The sequence below is a fragment of the Adelges cooleyi genome, unplaced genomic scaffold (assembly GCF_023614345.1).
Source record: "Adelges cooleyi isolate 19-005CV unplaced genomic scaffold, UGA_ACOO_1.1 ACOO_flye_CR_arks_rails_tigmint_CR_PRNA_9, whole genome shotgun sequence".
Lineage (NCBI taxonomy): Eukaryota > Metazoa > Arthropoda > Insecta > Hemiptera > Adelgidae > Adelges > Adelges cooleyi.
Window position 1 is genome coordinate 8,568,563 of NW_026096579.1, and position 26,458 is coordinate 8,595,020.

At 33.7% G+C, this 26,458-nt stretch overlaps 1 protein-coding gene across 1 annotated transcript; it reads left to right on the forward strand.

The window, feature by feature from the left end:
- The first annotated feature begins 445 nt into the window (after nt 1–445).
- Nucleotides 446–26,458, forward strand: LOC126846634 (uncharacterized). Its single transcript, XM_050586325.1, has 7 exons — nt 446–908; nt 18,560–18,608; nt 20,695–20,792; nt 22,129–22,377; nt 22,448–22,581; nt 22,665–22,993; nt 25,359–26,458. Exons 2-7 carry the CDS (start codon nt 18,566–18,568, stop codon nt 26,309–26,311), a joined length of 1,806 nt encoding a protein of 601 aa, XP_050442282.1. The 5' UTR covers nt 446–908; nt 18,560–18,565; the 3' UTR covers nt 26,312–26,458.

Sequence of the window (26,458 nt, forward strand, 5' to 3'; positions counted from 1 at the left end):
TAATTATGATTACAAACGAACGATCAATGTAATCATGATTAGATACAATTACACGATTACAGTAATCAATAATCGTACATACCTACACGATTACTTTTCTGATTATGATTACATTAATTACTAACATTATGATTACTGATTACAATTTGCCCAACACTGGTGGGTGGGTAGGTGAGCGGGGGAAAATGGGGGGGGGGTAAGTGCGTTGCACCGTCGATGCGCGGTGGACGAAGAATATTATATCTTACTATGTGATGTTCTTAATTCTACAGGTTACTACGGTTATTATACTATTACCCGTGTTATATTATTATTATTATTATTATTATTATAAAACCTTGTGTGTGTGTGTGTGTGGAGCGATGGTAAGACCGGCGAAATGGTAGTGGTCGCGGCGGTCGCGAGGCGGGAGTAGACGGGCGGAGGACGTCGTGTCTTTGCCCTGGCCTGGCCCGGTCAGTGTTAGTTTTTGCGCGCACCGCTTCGACGTTACACGCTCGTCGATCTGTACATAATACCTACACAGTATTACATTGATACGATATAATAATACACTGTAAGACGGTGGTAAAATATTTATTTTCTTACAGTATACGTCCTACAACAGTGGTGTGTACAGAGCTGTAAACTTTACACACGGAAAAACGTCGTTTCGCACACTTTGGTGACTTTAACGCCCCGATTTTTTCCGAACGGGACTTTGTTTTTTTTTTTAGATTTTTTTTAATCAGTTTGCCGAACGATGCGCTGACATCGCCGCAAAAGTGAATCTCTGTCTATAACCACACTAAAGATTGTCTATATGTGCCCCAAAAAAAACCGTCAGCGGGCGTAACGCCAACGAAACACTTCGGTTCCATGCGATCTCGTCAACAAGTCTCACGCGCAACACACCGGCTCAGATTTCGGTAAGACCCGACTAAAATAATTATAATAGTAATAACAGTTGGTAGGTAGGTAGATTGAGGTAAAAAAAACCGGCTTCTTCCGTTACAACAAAAAAACAATCAAACGGAAACAACGGTTATTTCTCGATAATCGCGCTCTGCTAATCATCCAAGCGGTGTAATAATATAATATTTTTTTTTATTATTATATTATAATAATAACGTTATTATTATTAGAGGTATATACGACCGACCGCCGATAATCAGAACACACGGTCACGCCATCGATGAAAAAAATAAAAAAACTAAATAAATAAAAAACTCTCTCCTACCGCATCCCGCGTGCCGCGGCAAATAATAGATCCATGTGAAACTACTGTTGGGTTTTCTCCGTGAAATAAAAAAATTACCGTTGTTTTTTTACACCCGTTGGTCTTGTGTGTGTGTGTATTTGTATGATTGTCGTCAGGTCGTTTGCACATAATATAATAATATGTCGTTTACCACCGCGGGGTTGTCTCTTGGCGGCGACGATGACAACCGTCTCCAAAAACATCTTAAACACCGGTCAAGCAGCGCCCACGTAACCGGGAAAAGTCTTGTGTTGCATTTGTTTTGTGACGAACATGGAGCAGAGCTGTTACTTATGACGGCTGTGGAAGAAAGAATTGACATTCTTGTCGACAACGCGCCTTCCTCGGGGGGTCATTAGCTCGGCTTGCACAGAACTGGTTCTAATGTAGTAATAATAAATTTGTTTGAATCGTTCGGGGGGTTTTTTGTATTTTGTCGCTGTTGTTGTTTATGCAACGCGTGTCGGCCCGGCAAATACGGGAATGCCAATGAGTACCCAATTATTTAAAATATTTAATGGCCAACAACCGCACAAAGATCCACGCACACCAGCCACCAACCGGCTACCACTGCCGCGACTGCTTTTACAAGCTCATAAAACCGTCTAGACTGTCCGTCGGTCGTTCGCTCTTTAATATCTTCTCGGCTCGTCCCGTCTCACGTGTACTAAGGCGAATCGTCTTTTGCAACAGTCGACATAACTCCATCGAGACATATTTCAGAGTACACTTGACTAACTTTGGCCTGACTTTGGCTTTGTTGTATCAAACGATGTTAAAATCCAGAAACCACCAACAAATTTAGGTGCTTAAAAATGTACTTGCATCTTTTCTTGCACTAGAGATGGTTTAGCTATTACTAATAAAATAATAGTAAAAACCCTTAACCGTAAAAATTATATACTCTCCGCGAATACGTCGTATTTCGGCAACAATGTCATCTACAGCGCTCACGACTGACTGAGCCAGTCGGTCATAATTTTTATGGTTAAGGGTTTTTATTATTATTTTATTACATGTAACCATAAGTGCTTAAGTTTTTTCTTGATTAGCTATTACTAAATGGATTAGACCCTGTTGTGGCCGCAATGAAGGTTATGTCAGCTGGACTTTTTTTCTGGTGTTTACTTTTGAGCGAGCTTTCAACAATTGCTCGTGTTTTAAGAATCAGAAAGAGTCTTAGCGTAACAATATGTCACATGTTCGCAATAATCTTATGATGGCAAGTATAATGGACAACTAACTCATCTTGAGTCTGATGGTGTACATATATCAATTATTTATCTGGGTACCTCCCGCAGTCAAAATCGTCTACCCGGCACCATCTTTATCTTTCTTATAATATCTCAATTCGTCTATCTTAAGTTCTCATCGTTTGTCAATTGTGATTTTCAACGTGCTATTTTCTATTGTCTTAAATCTAATTTGAGGCATGTCTTTTCAATATTCTTCAATCGTTTTTTTTTTCAATCTCTAATTATCGTAAAATTGATTAAAAACTTGGAACCTTTGATGTCTTTGTCTGGTTTCTCCGCATGTATTAGTTCTTTTTGTATTTTTTTCTACTACAGTGTTGGAATATAATATTATATAATGTATATCATATTGTAACAATTGTCAAGGTTGATTCAACGAGAAATAACTTTAATAAAAAAAAACCTAATTTTTTTATGTAAATTCATCTTACTGAAAAAACACATCTGAAAGTCAATAAACTATGCGTCTTGCTTTGGCAGACAATTCCTATTAATAATTTTTCGTTTTTTTTTGCATTTAACCTTCACACTAAACGACTGACGACTGTAATCCTTATTCTGATTTTATTATATAAATGATAACGAGAAACTATTGAATTGGTTTTTTTTCTTAAGTTGTGTTTGCAAACACAGGTTTGTGACGTTTGCCTCGAGTCGTTTGATGGGAACTCCTCATTAAAACATATATGTTTTTTTTTGTCTCCTGGCGTATCGTCCTATTGCATGCAGTGCCCACCTGTAATATTAATTACAATGCCAATAGCTATAATACAATAATATGTGCGTCTCGGTTGTGAGTCATCTCATTAGGTTTCATGACTTGTCGCCCCGAGTGCGTATCTATTGAACCGACTTAACGGTACCTCTATAATGAAGGCACTCTATAAAAAACGGACGTACCACCATGTGTACACGGACCAGCATATTATTATTATATTGCGCAATACGAATTAATTTCAATATTTAAATACTATTGTTACAATCGAAACAGTGAAATCATTAGGTCCACGCAGATTGATTTTGAATGTCTAACATTAAACCGTGTCCTACGCGTAACCGAGCAATGTACCTAATGTGTTCCAAAACTATGGTCCGATAGTTAGCATCGATTATTGTCGCCACGATAATATTACCATCATAATCACTATTGTGCTCTTGTAGATATTAATATACGACCGAAATTGTCTGGTCATTGAGTATAATAATAATAATTATTGTGCGATGGCATCACACGGTGTTCTGGTAGACTTCTATGCAAATCGTATGGAAATCTACCAGATTGTGGTGATGCAAATGAGAATCGTTCACGTTAAAAAAAAATTACTTTGAAACAATAAGGATTTGTACGGGTGGGTAATAAATTGGCTTATGAATAAAAGTCCGTCAGGATCACTAAAGAGATATAGGAGAGATGACTAAAATATCTGGATGTAACGGGTATTCAGATATGAAGACTCTGGCATTAAAGACAGAAGAATGGAAGTCTATTTTTTCGCTATGACAAGGCTTAGCCTTTAGAAAAAAAGAAGAAGAACACTTATGAGAGCTCTCGTCAATTTAGCTTAAACATTAAGAGTATGTTTAACAATGCTAAAGTGATAGCCATTTGCCTTAGCTTCTTGTATATTGACCCATAAAAAGGTTTAACTAACCTACATTTAAAAAGCATATTTTATTAATTATTTATAAATTGGACGTTTATGTTTTTGGTAGCAGTTTTTGGCTACTTTGCTTACTTATTTTTAGGCGTGTTCTATTATCATCATCAGAAATATTTCTTTAAATGTTTGAAATATTTATAAATGATTCTGTTGTTATCACTCGCACTCACTTACTTGCAACACAGAACGATCTCTTTCCCCAAGAGCTGCCAAGCGAGCACCCATCTTCTTATATGTATAAATCTGGAAGTCTGTTTGTTATCTTTGTAAATCCACATTCTTTAAGGCGGAGCTATACAATTTTGAACTGGTTCATAACGGGATCCAAAGAGGGTGACTACTGTTCACATGGAAAATTGTTCATAAACAGCTATTATTGTTTTTCTTTCCTAATAATTAGGTCTTACACAAAGACAGAGTAGTAAATATAACGACTGGTTGCACTAGAACTGTAGCAAAGCTAACCTTCGGTTCAAAGCAATCAACATTTGATAGTTTTCATCATCGAATTTCCAATGACACAATTTTTTTTTACATTTATAATCAAACGAAATATTTAATTTTATTTAAAGTAGGTATTCACGTTTGACGTCACACTAATAACTTGGATACTGAACACCATCTGGGCTCCCAAGAAGGAGCACCCTATGAATGTGTGTTATGCATGATAACATAACAAATGGTAGGAAAGTTATGTAAACATTGTCTACCACGCATATTATATGTATGTCGGATACACATTATAAACTAGATTGCCAACTGGCGATACGACGTGAAGTCGCCATAATATTATTGCACGATACCGATGAACGTTGTGCGTTTTAAGTATCAATGGTAAGATCTTGAAATTATTTTTCTTTTTACCATCTTTAAATCTGCGCGGTCCGAAATTAAAATAAAGGCCCTTGTTGGCCTCATAATATTATGCTTATATGGCCAGCATAGGTTACTCAGTTGTACATAGTCGGCTGGGCTTTGTCAGCTAAAACTCAATAAATCAGAGCTTATAATCACAGTCTATGGACATGTTATTTTGTTGTAGGCGGGTGTTAAGTCATAGCTGAACAAGTCTCCTAACCGGGTTGGGCGTTTTTTGTATGCTACATTAGTAATATTATTGTATAGGCATATTAACACACCGCAGGTGTACGATAAAATAGATGTATCACGTGTCCACCACAACACCTAAAGAAACCCACGCTGTTTAATATTGTAATAGGATGTTAATATTATTGTCGAAACCGCAAATTTGCACTTATTGCATAAAAAAAAAACATTACCTAACACAACAGCTAATCGAACAACAGTCACATTTATGTTATATAGGTATCTTATTATATTGATGAGTCATACGACAATATTTATTTGCAATGTCTTTTAGCTTGTAAATATTTATTGTTTTTTTATACAGAATATGTACTTTTACAACAAACCGTTTATATATATATATATATTATTGTATACTTTGACAAAACATTTTCTAAATATACCTTATGAAATGATGCGGTAAGAAAAAATACTAATAGTATTCTTTATAGTTATCAAGTTATGACTTTTGAATTATATTCTAATATATTTAATATTGTTTATAGCTCTAGGTATGTTTTTTTTTTATATTATACAATTAACCTTGGTATATTTTTTTAAAAATAATTATTGGCATAACTTTTGCGGTAATTCGCAGAAATTACAATAACAGGAGCCTTCCTGACATTCTGTTTACAAGACGTGTCCTTTAACCAAATCGCTCATTGAATTCTGAGTACATTGGGAATTTCAATGGTGAGTTCGGGGGAAAAAAATATGATTATGTTTGTGTTTTTTAGGTCATCGAGAAAAGTGATTTGTTTTTGTGTTTCGTTTCTATAGTCGCTGGTCCGTTTAGGGAAAAGTTAAAGTCTTCCATTTGGATTACTATGTTTCAGTAATTATTGTCTAAAATCATTCATCTGCCTAACCGAAACTGTTTCTTTTGGATGAACACATCTTAGTCTTGTGTTTTGTCTATCGCTTCGAAACGTGTAGGGCATTCGTTTTGTGTTTTCTTCCAAAATCATTAACAGCAATCATTAGCCATGCTAGTGTGAAAAAATAAGATATTATTTACAAACAAAAAAACAATTTTTAAACACCATTTTTTGGTTATCAATTTACTCATCTCATGCACATACAGTGCTTTGTTGTATTAGTTATTTTTGGTACTGTTATATTATCACCATCTTTATGCAACAGACACTTAATAAATCAAATACCAATTTATATATATAAGAAAAAAATTATATGATTTATTGAGCAGAGTGACCGAAGGTGAAAAGGGCCTGAGGGCAGACAGATTATGATTATTAATTTAAAACTTAACAGCTCTTCAAATAGGTTAATATTTTTTTTTTATAAATAACGAAATCTAACGCGATTATATAACACTTACGGACAAGCATAAATTGCGTTTCATAATTCAAATTTGAAAACGGTTATGGTCATAGAACTGAGCTTAGAACGAACAATATTATACCATTTTAAACCAACGTGAACGCATCGGTGAGAATGTCAAGAGAAAATGGTTTTCAGATTTAATGAACAATTAAAAAAAAAATCGATTTCCATTCGTGTCTACTTCAAATGTGGTTTTATCGATTACCTAGTGTTATAATAGTAATACTGTTGGCATTTCGCTTGTTAAATATCTCTTTGGCATCCGGTTATAGAAGATGGCTATTTAAAATAATAATTCTGGCTGAGTAAAGACATAAAAGTGAAAAATATCTATTTATGTGGTATAGAAGTTTCGGATAAAGTGAATAAGTAGTCAAGTAGAAGATAACAATACATTTTTATTTAATTATTGTAATTTTATTTTCATATCTTTTATTAAACTTTGGTTGCTCATGGAAAGTTATAAATAAAAGAATAAAAAAAAAATATATATATATATCTTTAAAGATATGATGTCAAGTCAAAGGTTAAGGAAAAACGAATAATATAATTAACAATTATAAAGAATTTTATACCTATCTATTAAAAAAAACTTAGTCGTAAAACTCGGTTTAGTTTTAATTGCAACATTTTGTTTTTAAGTTGTTCACATAAAAATAATTATTAATTAACTGATAAACGTGAATTAATTTTAACTAAATAATATGTATGTGATAATGCGATTTGATTTCGTAATTAATACTTAGTTTACTTATTGATTAGATATGTGATTTTTTGGAATTTTAATATTAAAGTTCAAGGACTGATATAATTTAATATTACCAACGTAATAAAATATTTATATAAACCCTTGACCACAAAAATAATACTCTATAGCCGTTATAGAGTATTATTTTTGTGGTTAAAGGTTTTTATTTAAATATTCTATTATCTTTTTATGATATATAATCACACGTGTTGCTTAAATTGTTTCTAGATTACTAACATAATTAATGGAGATATTTTCTCTAGTAAAAAATAGTTTGACTACAAATTTTCGCATACAAAATTACTTTGAACACAAATCTGAGATTAGATCTACCATTAGATTTCAGAATTTAAATCCAAAAACGCTCTAAGATAAAGGGCTTAAAGGTATAGTTTTCATCTCATCTGGGGTGAAAAGTTAACAATACCTATTTTAGTTTTAGACCGTATATAAATAGCGGTTTAAGTAAAATATATTCCAAACAGATTTAGAACAAATTTATGTTATTAATACCATTTATCTCGGGTTCGGTCTCGAATAAACAAAGCACCGTTGGAATGTAACACTTACCTGTTGTATAATAATGGTACAGGTATATTATGGACATATTTTATTTACCATAGACATTATATATTGTTTCGGAACAGCGGGAAGTTTTGTTTGTTTAATAATAAACGCTAAACGTTTTCGATAGGTAGTAACATTACTGTAGCAGCAAGAAGTAATAGTCAAGTATAATATTAATTACCTATAGCAATTTTATATGTGTACAGTAAAATATGTAGGTATAGGTGTATTATACGATGGCGGACTTACTGTGTTGTGATGTAAGCGTTTCACATATATATATATTATATATATGTATACAATATTATATGTACATATTGTATTTACTATTATATACCTATATCGAGATCGTTTTTATTTGGTGACCCATTTATCGGCGGGCGATCGCAACAACTTTTACTTTCCGCTCATATTTTTTATCCGACCCGGTTTTAATATTATTCGTGATTTCGATAATCAGCGAATTACCTACATTGGCCGCGGCACGGTCTTAGATAATATCATGCAGTGGATATAAAATGCAATAATATTACACCGATTTAAAGCCACTATTAAGTCGTCCGTTACCATATCTCATTTTATAATAATATACTCTTCCGTCGAATTGACTCCCGGACCTGTAATATGATACGTATGAATTATATTTATATATAAATATTTTACACAACATAGCGTGCACTCACTTTACACACGTGTCCCCCGTTTGAAAGACACACAATGTGTTCAACAGGTAGTAAAAAACGTATCACGGTGGTGTTATCATAAAAATCCAATTATGGCGTTGAGAAGTTTTCGTTGAAGACCGTTTCGCTTCGGGTAATCACAATCGTTTAGAGAGAGAGAGAGAGAGAGGAGACACATAACGTCGACACGGACGAACTTGCCAGTCGATATGCAGTGATTGGGTGTCGTTAAACGGTAGTTTAAATCTACATATATACCGCATTATCACATTATGCTCATAGGCGGGATGTGCTCGATAACAAGTCGGTGTTGTACACGGTATGTACGCTGTAATTATTTTCGTTTAAACTTTCATTTTCTGCTTTGCAGTTCCACCTCGGCCCACCTTGCCAACCTATTCATAATACGTTTATTATGGACATTTGCAAATGAAACGAAAGTATAAAAATTGCGCGCATCGACGGCGGTGGCGCTTTATGACAAGACAAAAACCTTGGTTTGAAGTCTTGGGACTACCTTGCCCCCCCGCCCTCCGATAAAGTGTCACACTCCCTGCAGAGTATATGTTTTCGGCTCTAGACGTACCTAGTGTGTCTTATTTAATTCTCTCACACGCACGACTTAAACGCCAAGGTCGTCCGTACAACAAAACTACAACAATACTGTGTATGGCCGAGGATACCGTACAGAGTATTTACAGAGAATTGGTAGTAATTGCTCTCTGGGAAAGCCTCGGATTACAATGATATCGTACCACCGAGTGCGTGCTGTGTGTTTTCATATGAATAACTTTTTATGTATTTTTTTACAATAATGATTTTACGCTTTCAGCACTTGGACGATGTACACCTTGGGCGCGAGTAGTTCCATTAATTTTCCGCCAAAACGTAGTCCCATATAAGTCTATTGTCTTGAAAAGTAAAAATCTATTTCAGAAAAATGACCAACACGTGTGCTTTTGCTTTTCCATCATTAGTATTGCGCACCGCGAGTCTAGAATTTAATCAAACAAATAATAATTAGGTACTTTCATTCTGGAGTTATTCCCCTGCGTTATCGCATTGCATTGCATTGAATTTATTTTCTAGTGAATTATTCAATAACAATTATATACTCGGCTGGAAAGTTAGGTTAGGTTTCATTCTAATCACAATAGTATAGGTCACTATACTATGCCACAGCAATAGTAACAGTATACAGTTCTTGTAGAGTCTGCGTTAGCAGTTAACTTGTTACAATGGTTTAATACTTTTTTAAATTATTTATAAACCGCTTATCGGCCATATCGAAATTGCAAACGCATATTCTTTCATTGTACCGTCTGAGAAATATCGTTGAATAAACACATAATGGCGCGAGGCAGCCTTCGGGATATGACATTAAGACGTATCCTTGATCTGAATTTTAATCCCGTACTCATGTGTTACCGGTATGATGTAATGGTTTTTTTTAAGACTCGACACATTGGCCAATGCAGTTTATCCAGTGGTCTATCGCCGCATAGTGTCATCCGTATCGATGGAAACGATAGCTTGATGCTGTTGGACGATGTGACGTTGCGTAACGTCAAATGCGACAGCCACAGACAATTATTATCGTTTCCAACGTGATATTATGAAAAAAAAATAATACATATAATAAAGTCAGACAATTATATTTCATGTCAAAATAGCGGATGCGAAAACAGCGTCTTTACAACGTGTGACATGTGGCAGTTTGAAAAACGTCCATAGATTTATTTTACTAACACTTTTTTTAGTCTGCTGTTATTGGACAATTTACATAAGAAACCGATTTGCCGGAGATACCTACTTTGTAGAAATTATAATAACTATCAACTCAAAATGCACTATCAAGTGTACGAGCCGCCTTGGCACTTTGCATGCTTATTCGACATTGTTACTAGCGTTTTCGTTGTTAGCGCAACCATAAGATCATATGTGCAATTATGTAGGAGGAGGGGGGCCTTGCACCAAAAACTTTTTGCAGAGTTGATAACAGTATTTGTTATTCGGTATAGTTCATACATTTCAGATGGATCACACACTTCTCATTAGGTCGTCATCTTGTGTACGTTCGATTTTTGTTTTAAGACAAAGACTTGGCTGGGGCAGGACAGACTTACAGATTTGTCAGTATTGTATATATATATATATAGAAAAAGACATGACAAATTTATTTAAGTTGTAGACACATTTGCAGAACAAGATAAGGCGTATAACTCTTGTGTACAAATTACCTGTAAGTTGTATTTTTTTTTTGTTATAAAATTAAAATGTTAATAAACTAAAGTGTTGTTAAATGTTAAATTTGTACACAAAATCTTCGCTCGAAAAAAAAAACAATTGACCTTATTAATTAAAAATTAAATTTAAATACCCGGAAAATGGAGAGCTTAAGTACCGTCAATTTCGTTTGACATGTACATGTCTATTGGCTGGGGGTCAATACGAAAATCACGCTGAACGTTACCGTAGAAAATATGTGCGTGTGGTGCGATTTAGCGGTTGTTTTTTGAATGAAAGAACTGATAAATAATTATCTGATAAGATATGAGAGATAAGAGATAAGAAATAAAATAACTAAATAAATAGATAACTAAAAAAAAAATAACTAGAAGTTATATATTAATAAATGTTGACAGTAAGTCTATTAAGGCCAGATATTAAAAAACTACTAAAATATGAAACATAAAACGTTATAGAGTATATATACAGGGTGATCTACTTATCATGAACCACTCAATATCTCATAGCGTTTAATAAGAAATTAAAATTGTTTTTTTTTCATATTGTTTTTATACAATGTGATCTCAATTTTTCCCAATTTTTTTTGTTTTTACCCCCCTCCCAACTTAGTTTTTTTTATAGCAACTTGTATGTTAATTGTATATTAGAGATAAGAGATTAAGTACTGGTAAATAATTTTCACTGTTCTGGCCAATTAGTTTTTGTTGCTCATTCAAACAGTATATTATAGTTAACATAATCATAGTTAACATAAGACATAATATACATGCGCCTATGCATGTATATTATTTCTTATGCATATATGATATGAGAACACACATTTTTTTTACATTTTGGACGAGTCTTTTTCTTTATGGACAATAACGACAAGTTGTAGATTTTGTAAATAAAACACAATAATTACAGAGCTCGGTCGGCACCGAAAAAAAATATACAAGTAACTGGTAGAATTCCTCTTTGCCCCACTGTCGCTGCTGTTCGCGACCGTTTAGCCACTCTTGTTTACACTGCGCCTCGACAGTGTGGTCCAAGACATTATTAAGAGGAGAAGGTACAAACCATGTGTTTCTTCTATGAATATTGTGTTGGGCTGCTTGTGTAAAGCGAGTGAGCTAAAAACCGTCGTTAAGATTAAGAGTGAAAGAGAGAGAGAGAGACAGGTACACGAACGCGTCTAAAGAGATAGGTGTACATGATAAGTAGGTATGAGGTGACGTGTGAGAGATAATGATGTAGAAAGAGAGAGAGATAGATAGATAGAAAAATCAGTTCACAGTGAAAGTTTCGTCCTCCGATCGTAGTTTATGCGCTATCGGACAGACGTATATTAATACACACACACAAGCGGTATTATATCTGCTCGTATAGTGTGTGTACAGTGTACACAGTGTCCGTACACACATAAACCGAGCAATGCTGGTGGTGCGAACCTTATGGAATTATTCCAAAAAAAAAAAACCACTATAGAATGGCACGCGTGATAGCTGACGCGTAACGCCATTGTTCGGCGCTCCTGATGTAATCATCTCGAGGCAACGACATACACACACATAGGTGTATATAGACTACTTTCGTTTGAAAAAAAAATACATATAATAATGATAATAATAACACACACACAACGCCAACAACAATACTTTCTCAATGCCATCGCGCTCGTTGTGAGCAGCCTAGACGTTTTTTTTTCCATGCTAAAGATCCTGCCAAATTTTCCATATTAAACTCTCTGACAAGACAAGGCGAGAGGAATAAGTGGCATGGTAGCATTGGCCTGGTGCAATTACAGGGGCGGTGGGTGGAGGCTAGAAAAATGTATAGTTATATAGTAACTAACATGTATAGTATATGTTAGTTCAAATGCATAACATAAGCAAGAATTGAAATTGACTTATAGTAAAAAAAAAAACATATTCTCGTGTAATATATTAAATATTATATTACTATAAAAATTAACCTAACACTTTCAACGCATAAAATAAGTACACTTTAAATAGTTATTGTAAATAAGACATCATAGTATAATACATACATGTTATGGCAAATATGTGAATAACTTCTTTGATATTTACAGCAACTTCGCTATGAATATTTAAAACTGCTTAACCATTTAAACGTATTAACTCGAGATCGACCTTGTAGTTGGTATAGGTAACTAAATAGTTGGGTCAATATTGAAACAAATTCAATATTAGATCTTGTTGTTTAAACGAGGTATTCTTATTTTTTCACAACTGATACAAAATTGTCTCTAATATTCCCAATAACATCAATGACATCTTCTTTTACACGTGAACACCGTCGTAGTCCTGATACCTCGTTAGTCGTTCGTGTCTATAGACTGTAACCATGGTTTAAGCTCTAGCTAATACCATTAAAGGTAAAAGTTGAAAAGCCAGAGCAGTAGACTCTGGGTGGTGGTCACGTGTCTTCAGCAATATAATCTTCTTCTTGGCATCAATATATTTTAGCTTTAGACCTGACTTAGTCGGTTTTTTTAACACTTAAAAATCAATATACTTTGTCATGATTGATAAATAAATTACAACTGTCTATAAAACCGTTTTCGCGTGTATAGTTATAACGTTGGAATACTTTGAGACAGAAATATTTGCTTATAAGACATTATGTTATTTCCTGTAATTAATCATAATTATCGATCATTATTTTTATAATAATTGTTATTTTTTCTGAGAGGTGAGTTTCTTATCAGCTTTTCATTCCTTATCAATAATCATTCTTATCATAGTGATTTATTTCATGACGACTTGCGAAAGGTTTCATAGTAATACAAAAACATATTTATATGTTAAAACTAACCAAATGTAAGTGTTGACGGATTTTTTTTTTTTGCCGAATACTTCACTATGAGCAGAGTATAATGAGATGCTCCAAACTTTTTATCATTCTTCACTGTTAGCATAAGAGTACCGTGCATAGTCCTTTGACCGGTAAGTTCATGTTTTGTTGCATTTAAAATAATTATCATCTGTAAACTAATTATTAAAAAGCGTAGGCATAATTGTTGTTTTATGTTGCGGTAGACAAGCCCTTAACTGTTATTTCATATAATCTCATTATAACTGTATTATAATATAATAATTTATATACTGTATATTTTATATAATACTATACAGTTATGTAAACGCAGACGGATTTACATACGAGTATGAACGTGCATTAGAATTTAAACAACCGTATGAGTATTTTCTCAAAAATTAAAACGAATTATGAAATAAATACAATTATCTATGTACTCGTGAGTATGAAAGTGTGACCGCTCGTTGTCTGATTTAAGTACTTACATACAAATTACTATACTAACGAGTGCATATAGCCGTTATCGTTATTTGGATCTGACTCGAACAATTATTACCGTCACAGATGTTTTTAACGGCTAATTATTACAATTAAAACTCGGCTATGATTTCATACTCCATTTTAATTGTATAGTTTTCAATCGAAAATGTTCTATTGCTTGAACGCATATTCAATGCATAGTAGGAAATTATACCTACCGTCTGTTAGGAAAAAAATTGGTAACACTGGAAAATGGCTAATAATAATTTAAAAAAACCCATTTTTCTTATACTTTTACAAAGAATTATGATAGTAATACTCGTATAATATTTTATGTTGTTACCATTTCTTTGTCATGATTAAATTTAATAATGAAAATTAACCTTATATGTTATTGATTTCCTGCCCAAGCTTTCTTTTAGTGACATTAATCTATATCTTGGGAAATTATTGTTCAATATCATTAGTTGAATGAGAAAGCTTATTGTCTTAAATTGAAAATCAGGCTACAAAAAAAAGTGGAAATCATATTTGAAACCAATGAAGTGTACGAAAAAAAAACAATGTAGGTATATAAATAACTTTCATCACACATTATTTTTAGATTAACCTAAAGTATAATATATACGTTTTTAAAATAAAAAGGTACACTTCATTAATTTACATACTGAAAACATATTTATCTTGCAATAAACAGATTTGGTTTTAGACCATAGAAAGTTGGTAGGTATAATTAATTGATTTTCAAATTTTGCACGAAAATAAATCAGTATCGCTTGTTTGTATAGTCATACTCACATTAGTCAAATACCGCCATTAAAATGCGCGAGATGGTGTTTTTAACTAGCTTATGAAACATTGAAAGTGATTCCTTTCCATTTTCTTTTGTTTTATTATACAATAACCTAGAATAATCAGTTTCTCTAAAATGTCAATTTATATGTTTCAAATTAAAATCAATTAATGTGCATATTTAAGTACGAATGTTACTGTTTTATACCGACTGCGAAACCAATCTAAAACGGTAAGCGAAAATCTTTAAAGCTTAACAATCAAACTGATACATAATATTATTTTATTTTCTGGAAATGAAAGAGTGGAAAGCAAACTTCACTTTTGTTTAGCACTAATCGATGCCCATACAAGTTTGCCTGGACTCATTTGGACCCTCAAAGCGTTACTGCACACACACACATCATTTGACAAGGTCACCCTAATGTAAAATTAATAGGCTAGACAACAGGTGGGCTATTCACTGAAATATTAATTATCGGTGCTTATCGTACCGTCTTGAATAGTAAGTGTTTTTATACGTCTTCTATATTACATAGATATTATACATAATTTATTTTTGGTATTGTATCATGATATTATTATACCCATAAATCATAAATATATATAGGTACCGTGAACGTATACCGAACGTGGAAATTTTACTAGAAACTTTTTTTGCAAAGTAAAAAAACCAAAGGGGGTGGGGGGAAATGCTTATTGTAATAAATTTAACTGTATGTATACATTTTAATTGGCTCGCGAATAAAAGGAAAGGAATTGTTATGATGTAACTTGTGTATTTGAATCGTGTAGCTGAGGTTGGTTTATGTTAACCACAGGGCGCCAAGATTTTTTTTATCGCCGTCTAACCGACGTCTTTGTCTTAATTAATATTTCAAGTGATTGATTACTGGTAAAAAAAACATCCTAATTATTTTGGTTCGTTTTTAATAGTGTACAGTGTACACTCGCGGGTACACGTTAAAATGTATAGCAATTCAACCATTCTGTTTAAACTTATTATATTTCTATAATCTTTTATTTTTTGAAAAAAAAAACGGTTCTCAAAGTGATCTAAAATTTTTTTTAAATAGTTTTGAAAGCACGACCTTAAAATTCGGCACACAGCCTCGTATACGAGTCTATTATCCTGGTTAGGTTAGGCTTGATTAGGTTTGATTAGGTTCTTGACCGAAATAACTATCTCCCCATAGTGCTATTGTCGATTGGTCATATCGTTTTAGTGTACAAGTCCTGAATTTAAAAACGCAGCAAATCTCATTTCATTTTCAATTCAAACTTTAAGACGTTTCTTTGTTAAGGATACCTTTGTAGCTATTGTATTAGACCACACACAGACCTTGACTGATATATTATGCTGTGAAAATCCTGTAAACGTTAGTTACATTTTTAAGTTATTTGACAGATTAACTTATTGAAAAATTAGATAAATTTTGTAAATACCGCCATTTTCGCAAACTTAACCTAACCTAACCCGCACAGATTTAGATTTTTAAAAATTGGAGCTCAATTGTTTTCCCACTGCGACATTTAAACTAAACTATTTGCTCGTTATTTTGAATTTAGCTGTAGATAGGATGTAAATAGGACAGGGCAACAAGGTCCAAAAGAAATCCAAAATAGCGCAATTTTTATTTTATGCAAACATTTTACTGGCAGTTAATTGTCGAGTGAAGATCACTAATTTGTCTATAAGTTGTGCTCATAATATGATGATTTTAACGCACATGTACAAGTAATAGCGTTTTGAAAATGACAAACAATTAAATTAATGTATGCACAATTTACGTAAAAAAATAGAAACTCTAGTGTGACTTCTACTCGTTAGAAAGAGCTGAAATATATACAAATAATGATTAATGAAAATTATACATATAAAATGGCTATAATATAAAATGAATCGAGACTTGGTAACTTATAAGTATGTAAACTGTGTTAGATGTAATCAATTGAAAATCAATAAACTTGTTAAACTGTAACATAAGTTGAATATCTAAAACAAAAATGGACATTTCTTATATTATGCACACAAACCGCGGATTGTCATCTTATGAAAACATGTTGACATTGAATATCCGTTTTCTTGTCAATCACAATATTAGATCAATCGATTACTTAGGTCAAGTCGGCGTCGAAGGATAGCTTGCTGATCGTTCTAGATTGCAATTGTCGTACAACGGTAAGGTTAAACCATTTGGCATATTAATCATGTGTAGATCATGCCTAACGAATCCTCATACCTACTTGGGTCACCAAACATGTTTTACTTAATCTTTCCCATTAGATGACTTCCCTTGTCTTATCCGGTTACATGTGTAACATTAGTCTACAAATGCAGCAGCTGTATTTAATTAATAGTATGATATTCTATTATTATCATAAATAATATTCGTTTGGACGAGCGCAATAGGCTGGGCGTACACAAACCGTATTGCAATTTTTTGTTCTAATAAAAAAAGGCAAGTTCCAGGTATTGTGTATGGTGTACATTTCACCTATATGTCTTTTTGTTGTCCGACTTGTGCACATATTCTGTATCAGTTGCAATAATTACCGCAATATAGATTTATTTCATCATAAATGAAACACTTGTGTAAAAAAAAAAAAAAAATACCCATTGAATTCGCAGCAATCGACCATAACGACGAAACGTCCATATTATTACAACCAAATAACAAAACCCTCATACACAACGCATAATAATAGTAACAGTGATAATAATAATAATAATATTATATTATAATAATATATAATATATAATATGTAGACGTGTTAGTGTTTCGTATAAACGAATCTTATGCATTGTAAAATGGCAAACCGAATAGGATTTTTTATATTCATTATTTTACTTGTGTCTCTTTGTCAATCTCCCCGTGTGTTTGTGTGTGTTCTCTGATTTTTTTTTCACACCAACACTTATCATAATATTATATCTAAATATTAGTTCATTACATTGCATATTATTATGTCTTTGCATAAATGAGAGACAAACCAGTCAAGGCTGTTAACGGGCACACCCAGATATTATAGTGTATTTTTAAATTCAAAAATGATATCAATATATATATATAATATATATTAATATACCTGTGTATCAAAACGATAATAACATTATATTAGTATACACATATTTTGCTCGTGCCATAACACCATTTGGTACAAACTGGTTTCTGAACTGAACTTCCAGTGCACGGTTGTGTTATACAGAGCGATAATAATGCCAATTATTAAAAAAAAAAAAACGTTTTGCAATATTATATTGTCGCCGTGCTTCCTCTTTATTTCTATAAAATTAAAATTAATTTTTCTTGTCCAACCGACAATGAACGGTCCACAAAACCACATTCAGAAAACTATACTCTTAGCTTAGTAAAAGAGTAATGTATAATATTACAACAGACCACATAAAATATTATGATAATTTTGTTCGATTTTTTAAATCATATTTTTTACGTAAATTTTACACAAATAAACGATTATTGGAATAATTTATTGTTTTTTTTTTTTTTTTAATGCCCTACTCTACTTATTATATAGTATAATATTACATTTTTGTATTGTGAAAAAAATAAGATAAAACATAAATATATTATAATATTATTTATCTTTTATTATTGTTTATGTTTCAGAGTGAAATGAGACGGCTCAAAATCATATTCGTTTATAAGCTGACAATTTGTAAGTATAATATTATATTACAAACATTTTAAATACACCAAATACTGTGTTTTTTTTTTAAATTTAATTATTATAAAAATAGTCAAGCAGGATGTACATTTTTATTTAGTTGGTTTTTTTATCACATAATTAACTACATTAATTAAACAATAGTTAGATAATTTTACGTTATTAAAAAAAAAAGTCTAAAAAAAGGTTTCACTTTGTTAATTTAAAACGTAAACATGTTTGTACATTATCATTTGAAAGCGCTTGGAGCCAAAAAATGTGTAACCGAGAAGAAGGACCTTGAATAATATATGTGTGTAGTTCCACCAAAAGACATGCCGAAAGGCGTTGGTCAACTGTTTAAAACGATTCTCGATTAGTTGTCTAAGATTACATAAAGCAATAATAAATAATAATTTATTCCATAACGCACTAATAGAGACAATCCATTAAACGTGTGTTACATTATAGACACACTTGCACAATATACATACAGAACAATAATTTAAGCTGTATGTGTACACATAAAATACTTAAATATCAAATTATGTAACCTGGCAATTATTGACTTACACTTTGAAAAAAAAAAACTAACGGTTAAGTATGAGTCGGATTTCACGGTGTAAAATAATTTTTTTTATTGGTTACTAAGTTAAAAATTATAACAAATTTATGAATATCGTTTAATGTTTTTAAGTAAACAAATTAATTACAATTATACGTCTATGATACATCAAAGATACATTGCAAATATTAGTTAAAAAATATAACACTTGTTTGTAATAAGTAACAACACAGTTAGGCAGTCGTTAATTAAATCACAAGCTGTGTTTGACATTCACAAAAGAGCTCGACCAAACGATGCCAACATGCGAGCACCTGTATTATGTATAACATAATTTCATTACATATTTATTGATTGTTGACCAATTGAAAGTTACAATTGTTTTTTTAACTTTCCATTAGGGTTTCCAATAAGCGATTGGGCATGACTAAAGAATCACTTGAACAGGAAACGTGAGCAAAACATGTTTTATTCGACACATTTCACACATTTAAAAAAAAAATCAATTAGGTGTTTTCTGGTTGTAAATTGTTGTATGTCTACCATTATAATATATAGTCTAGACAAAACCTATTTTCAGTATAAATATTGTGATGAGAGTGCGCAATCAAACCCGGCAAACATTTGGCCATTTTGTATTGTTACCATAAAACATTTTTTTTTTATAGACTTATTATTTACAATAATAATATAGAAAGCGAGGCCGTCGAGTATATTCCAAAAATAACAACAAAAATAACCTTGAAAATTTAAAAAAAGTCACATTCCCTACACGGGGTTAATGTCCATGTGTTGAAAAAAGCATTGGACCAGAGAAAAACACATTACCGGTCTTCACCGTGAATTCGTCTGGACCAAGGACTTCTCTCTTGCTATACTTTGATCGGCCAGAGTTTTTAGAATATATATAGGTATATATATATATATTTTTTTATGATAGATTCAATAGACGAGGTGGGGGAAAACCCATGACTTGCATTATAAGTCATATTGTAGTATCTTCTTACAAAATAAACACTTTTAGACACAATTGCGTCACTTGTAAAAAATATTATTGTGTTTTTGTAGCTCATAATAATAATGTTTTTCCTTCTTCAAAAGATATCGCAATGGTCAAGAAACGTTGACATCTTGACGATGGATAGAGCACTTTGCTTAAGGCGTTCCTGATAGTACCTTCACCGGTTAAAACTGGTTTAACCGAATCAATGTGAACGTCGACAATCGTTAAAAATATTTGAGCGCAGTTACACAACTAATAGTATCATATCTTGTGTACGCGTTAATAGGTGTTTAAAACAAAAATAAACCATTCGTTTCGAAGGTCGAAGAAAAAAAATATTAGCCAAAAACTAAAAGTTGGTCACCAATCTAATATTTGAGAATTTCTAATGTTGATTGCATTAATGTTTAGTCGATTAGATGGCATAATATTAAAACGACTAATTATTATAATAATTGTTGCTTGTTTAACGTTACCGTTGTACTTAAATATAATAATATTGCATATTTATTATGTTTTGTTCGTTACAGGTGTACTATCATGGTTTTTGCTGGTAGGAGAGCTAGATGCATTAAGAGGGTCCGCTGTTGTACTTCAAGCAAAATCCAAAGCGGAGAAAAAAATTTCGGTAAGTCACTTACATCTAATGTTTACCTCATGTTGCTTTTGGTAGGGATAATAAACTCAGTTAAGAGTATCCACAATTAATGCAGATACATCAATACATGGATATGTCCTGCAATCTAGTATCTCTAATACCTTCTCTCTGATCTATTATTTCTAATCCACTTTCTCTATAAGACATGTCGAAATGTTAAAATGAGATGAAGTAAATTGATTCTATAGACGATTTAGCCGTTTATTGAAACGATGAAGAAAATATAGTCAAGACAGTGAAAATAACTGTGAGAGGCACAAGTGGTAGACCAAGGTCCGAAAAAATTAAGGCTACTGTAATATTATTTAAAAGCGGTCAATCCTAAATATTTGAAAAAAACTAGCGAACAGCAAGAATAAAATATTGTTATTTCTAAATGTCGTACATGAAATAAAAATTAATTAATACTTCCTTAAGATGTTCAGATTAGAATATGAGTTTATACACTCCTATTACAACCCACGTGCACATTTTCATTATTTTCCATGAATAGTTATAAGTTCTTACCACGCCTAATCATTATTATTTTTTTACTTTCTATACATGTGTATTAATTAACCGCACATTTAATGCGTGTATTTTTTATTATCCTTGATAGTATTACATGACACGGGTTCATAGTGTTGTCACAGATTAGATAAAACCAGATGGTGCACTACTTATTTAAGCAGCAATGCAATTGCTGAAAACGAAAACAAACCAAACTCTTCTTAACTCAAGAGTAACTAGTGATAAAAAAAAAATTCTTTATAAGAAATTATTGTTTCAGAACTGAGCATCACTGAAGTTATGGATTGTTATCACCGATAAATTATAAAATTAATTTAATAAAATAGTATAGTAAAACGTGATAACCAATGAGTACTACAAGTTTGGAAAAAGTATATCAATAATAATAATAATATTGATGTTTATAACCAATAGTACAATCCATTCTTTGTGTATAATACATTTTATTAATTTTAACGTTATAATCTACTCTAAAGTTTATATTTTATTGAGCGATTAGATCAGGCGTTTTGGTAAGTCATACTCGTTTAATAATTGAGTTTAATGATAGAAATTTATTTATAAATACTACATTTTATCTGGAACTAGCAAACATTTAGATTCCTTAATTAGGCATTAGTGTTCTTATCAACCATCATTCTTATCGCTGTACTATCTCTTATCAATGCAAATTCTTATCAATCGGCGGGAATGGTAATCGGTGTAAAAATCTTAACTCAAATAGGCTCTATCGATTTTGTCCGTTGGCTTGCGTTTAACGTGTTAATAATATTATTATTCTGACGGTCATCCGCAGGACGATGAAGTTATTGAACTCGACGAAAATGGCGAGCAAATCGTCAGTAACGTCACCGTTGTGTCCACAAAGCCCACGCTGACAGGCATACCTCAGATAGACTACGTGCATGACCCGAATCTCCCCAGGGAACTCAACGGCTACAACTTGACGGACTATCCGTTCCTGAACTCGGTGCCGGAAGAAATAGAATTCAAGTGCGATGGCCTGCACGACGGATTCTACGCCAGCGTGCCGCATAAATGTCAAGTGAGTAAAACGTCTCCTCTCCGTCGACAACGATAATAATTTGCGCAATGCTCGTCCTTTTTGAATTCAGCTGTACCACCATTGTTTGTTCGGCACGAGGTTCGATTTCTTGTGCGCCAACTACACCGCGTTCGATCAAAAGACGTTCATTTGCCATTTCGTGTCCCAAATAGACTGCAACAGCTCGCCAAAATACTTTAACCGGTGAGTGAAATTTCCAAGTGCGTTTTGGTCAGGCAAAATCTAACCTAACCCAACCGTCTATCTTATTCTTGTCTTGTTTTCAGAAACGAAGCCCTGTACAAAGCGGCCGAAACGACCACGACTTCCACGACTACGACGACCACGACCACCGTAGCTCCGCCACGACCACCGCAGCAGCAGCAGCAGCAGCAATATCAACCGCAGTATCAACAACAGCCGTACGAAGGTCGCAGGGTGGTGGCCGGAGGGTATGCTCAAGGGCGGAAACGTAGGCCGCCGTACCGGAGGCGCAGACCTATCTACGAATACTACTACGTGGACGATGAGTACGACGACCAAGAGTACTACGACGATCCGGTGGAGCACGTTCCGATGGTCAAGAAACCCACCAGGAAAAGTTCCAGGCTAAACAGTCAGTATCAAATCAAAATAATCTTCTTCTTTATCTTCGCTTTACACTCCCAACTACACGGGGTCGGCCACCCGGCTTCTACATCTCGTTCAAATACTCCAGCTATCCTCATATCACTCTAAATTCCGTTCATTCATCTTTTCTTTGGTCTTCCTTTTCTCCCCTCTACATTCATCTTCACAACACCTCTCACTGCCTCTGCCTCGTCTCTTCTCATAACATGACCGAACCATCTCAGCCTATTCTCTCTCATTTTCTCCACAATCGATGCAACTCCTAGACTCCCCCTTATGTATTCATTTCATCTTAACAAATCAAAATAATCGGCTTAAATAACCGTCTCCTCGCTTTTTCAATTAGGCCAACTTGCATTCCATACAATCCAACCGAATTCAAGTCACAGACTATGTGCAATCAGATAGCTCACTCCATAGTTAAATCATTGTGACCGCAGATCCAAGCATATAAATTCCATAATAATATCACAGATTAGATAAAGATATCTATTATCTAATCAATGTTAATAGAGTCAGTTATCGTTTAAGTTTGTGTTCAAGTGTGGACCTAACGACAGTCATGTATAACGTCCTTGTGCATTTTGTGTCAGCTTGTATCATCTGCAAGTTCTTTTAATGCATCCCACAGTTCTGAGGTTCGTTAAATCCACTCCGCTCTTGGATTGTTGACCCTAGAACCTATGATCAGTCATGACTTACCTACTCTAAAATGTTTAAGACTGTATAAAATATGATACGATTGAATGGTTTTTATTATATTCTTTCCACCAGCCCCAAAATGTTTAGCAAAAAATTATCCTAACGTCGGACTATCGAAACTTTAAAATAACAAATACTTTAGTCATAACTCAAAAGTAAATAACTATTTATTTATTTTTAAAAAATAATAACAATTTCCACAAATATTGCCAATTGCCTTTCTACATTTTTAGCTAAATACTGGAACGATTTGAGATTATTATTATTTACCAAACCTTCTTTAATTTGGCATGTAGTATGAGATAGTTGTGCTTTTTTGTATTCATTTAAACCTACAAACACCAATTCCACCTCTTAAAAATCGGTGTCAACATTTTGGAACGACCAATATTTAAATAAAAAACAATTAATATTATCTTGTATTAATTTACTAAATTACAAAAAAAAACCGTCATTTTTCAATAATAATTAAATTTTTATTATGATTTATTGTTTCAAATTCTTTACTTAAGAGACTATTGGTAAGTAATTTATTTTTATAAGTTTTAGAAAAGGATGATAAATATATATTTGAAATAAATAATAACGTTAAGCTCAAAGTGTTCCAACGTTATAACTGAAAACCAGAACATAGTTTTAGTGTCACTTTATAAATAGTATGACAAGTAAACAATTTTGTATTAGTTAGTCTACGCTAAAATAAGTATATCTTTTAAAATTTTGCTTTATGAGTTCACCTGCTTGTGTTTAGTAATATTACAGAAACAACGCTAAATTGTAATGTTATTATTATTTACACAAACAAATTTTTGCAATACATTTTTTCGATCTACTCTTTTTCTACGAGTCGCCATTTTCTATCGATATATTTTTTTTAACTGACAGTTCTACTCAACCTAGTCACATATTTAATTGATAATAACCTACTCGGAACAAGTACAACAGAATACACGTGGTGATAAGGGACAGTTGCTATTTCAGTGCAAATGTAGATAATTGTTTTATTTTTAAGCGTCAAATATTGACAAATTTCTTCATTAATTATAACGAAGAAAACATTTAAAACAAATATATGTTTTATTCGTTTCAGTATACGAGTCACGCACTCGTTGTAAACACAGGAAGAAACATTTGAAAATAATATACATTAAACGTCTTATATATGCTCGACTAGTCGATTAAATTCCCATTCATGCTCAGTTTAATATACAATTTTCTTATGCCTAACAACAATAAATTACTTGTTATGCCAATAACGTACATCAATACACCATCTTGAAAGCGGCCGTGTGGCAATTATTGAGTTGTATTAGCTTTGCCAATGTTTTATAACAGGCATACACTATTTATGAAAAGAAATTGCGGTAACCCATAACACGGGTATAATACATTTTGTATCTAAGAAAGTTACATCGATTTTTTATTAGACTTTTTTTTAATATGACCAATTATTTTCTCTATAGGTTATTTTTAAATAGTCACCTCCAAAGTTGATCAATATTTTCTAATTGTCTTTTGTACTTAAAAAATAAAACTAACAACTTGTAAGTTGAGCACAAAAAAAAATACAATAAATAATTTAGAATGGGCATGATGTTCGAGCATATTACAAGTTTTCCACTGAAAACAATATTGTTTTATGTTTTCAGATTACAAGCCAGTGGATTTGGAAGCGGAGTACGCCGAAAGCAGCTCCGAGTCTGACCGTCCGAACGACAACGAACCTGTGCAACAACAACACCAACAACAACACCAACATCAACAACAAGAACATCGAGCGTCGTCCGCGGTCAACACGAAAAACGCGTCCAACCAGATAACTTCGGTGTACGACAAACCCAGAGCGCCGCCCAAGATAAGGCGGCCGGTGCCCATCAACGAACGCGACCGGTACGATTACACGGCCAGGACGGGCGGCCAACAGACCGCCGCGGTCGCCCCGTCCACAACGACCACCACGACGACCAGTACGACGACGACGACGACAGCCGAACCGCCGGGCAAGTCCAAAGGAAAAATACCGCCTCCGCCAACGGCCGCCGCCGAACCGGAATATTACGACGAGGACGAGGAGGAATACGTGGAAGAGGAAACAGCCGGCGCCGGCAAAGTGGAGTCGGCGGCCAACGCAAAGGGCGCGCGGCCGGACGACTACGAGGAAACGGACAGAGTGGACAAACGTCGGCCGTCGTCCTCTTCACCGCCGCCGCCGCCACAGCCACAGCAGACACCGGCGTCGTCCATCAGATCTAAATTATTGGCCAAAGCGCCGGTGGCCAAGTCGCCGCCACCGCCGTTTGCGGTGTCGCTGAGGAAAAAACCGGTGGCCGAACGGGTCGAAGAGTACGAGGACGAAGTGCCGGCGGCCACGCGACAGGCCACCACAAAGCGGACGACCGGTGCTCACGCAATGAGACCGAAGGGACCGGTGGTGAGGTCGTCGGCGGCCGACGAGGCCGTCTACCATCAGCCGCCGAGGGTGAGCGCCCGGCACGCGTCCAGGCCCAGAGCTCAAGCCGACCATTACAAACCGACGAGGATGGCGAGCAGAAGACCCGCCAGGCCCGTGTACGAGTACGCCGACGAGTATTACGACGAATGAGTTACAAATATTATCGTTTTAATTGGATTTTATTTTAAGGCTAATGTGATTATCATCGAAAAATTATGTATATTATATTATTATTATTATTATTATTATTATATATTAAGTATTATATGTATACTATATATAATAATTAATAAATAA

Excerpts from the sequence above, each read along its gene's own strand:
- LOC126846634 (XM_050586325.1), top strand. The coding sequence starts at position 18,566 with ATGAGACGGCTCAAAATCATATTCGTTTATAAGCTGACAATTT. Across the intron at positions 18,609-20,694 it reads CGTTTATAAGCTGACAATTT|GTGTACTATCATGGTTTTTG; the intron begins GTAAGTATAATA and ends TGTTCGTTACAG. Across the intron at positions 22,994-25,358 it reads GAAAAGTTCCAGGCTAAACA|ATTACAAGCCAGTGGATTTG; the intron begins GTCAGTATCAAA and ends TTATGTTTTCAG.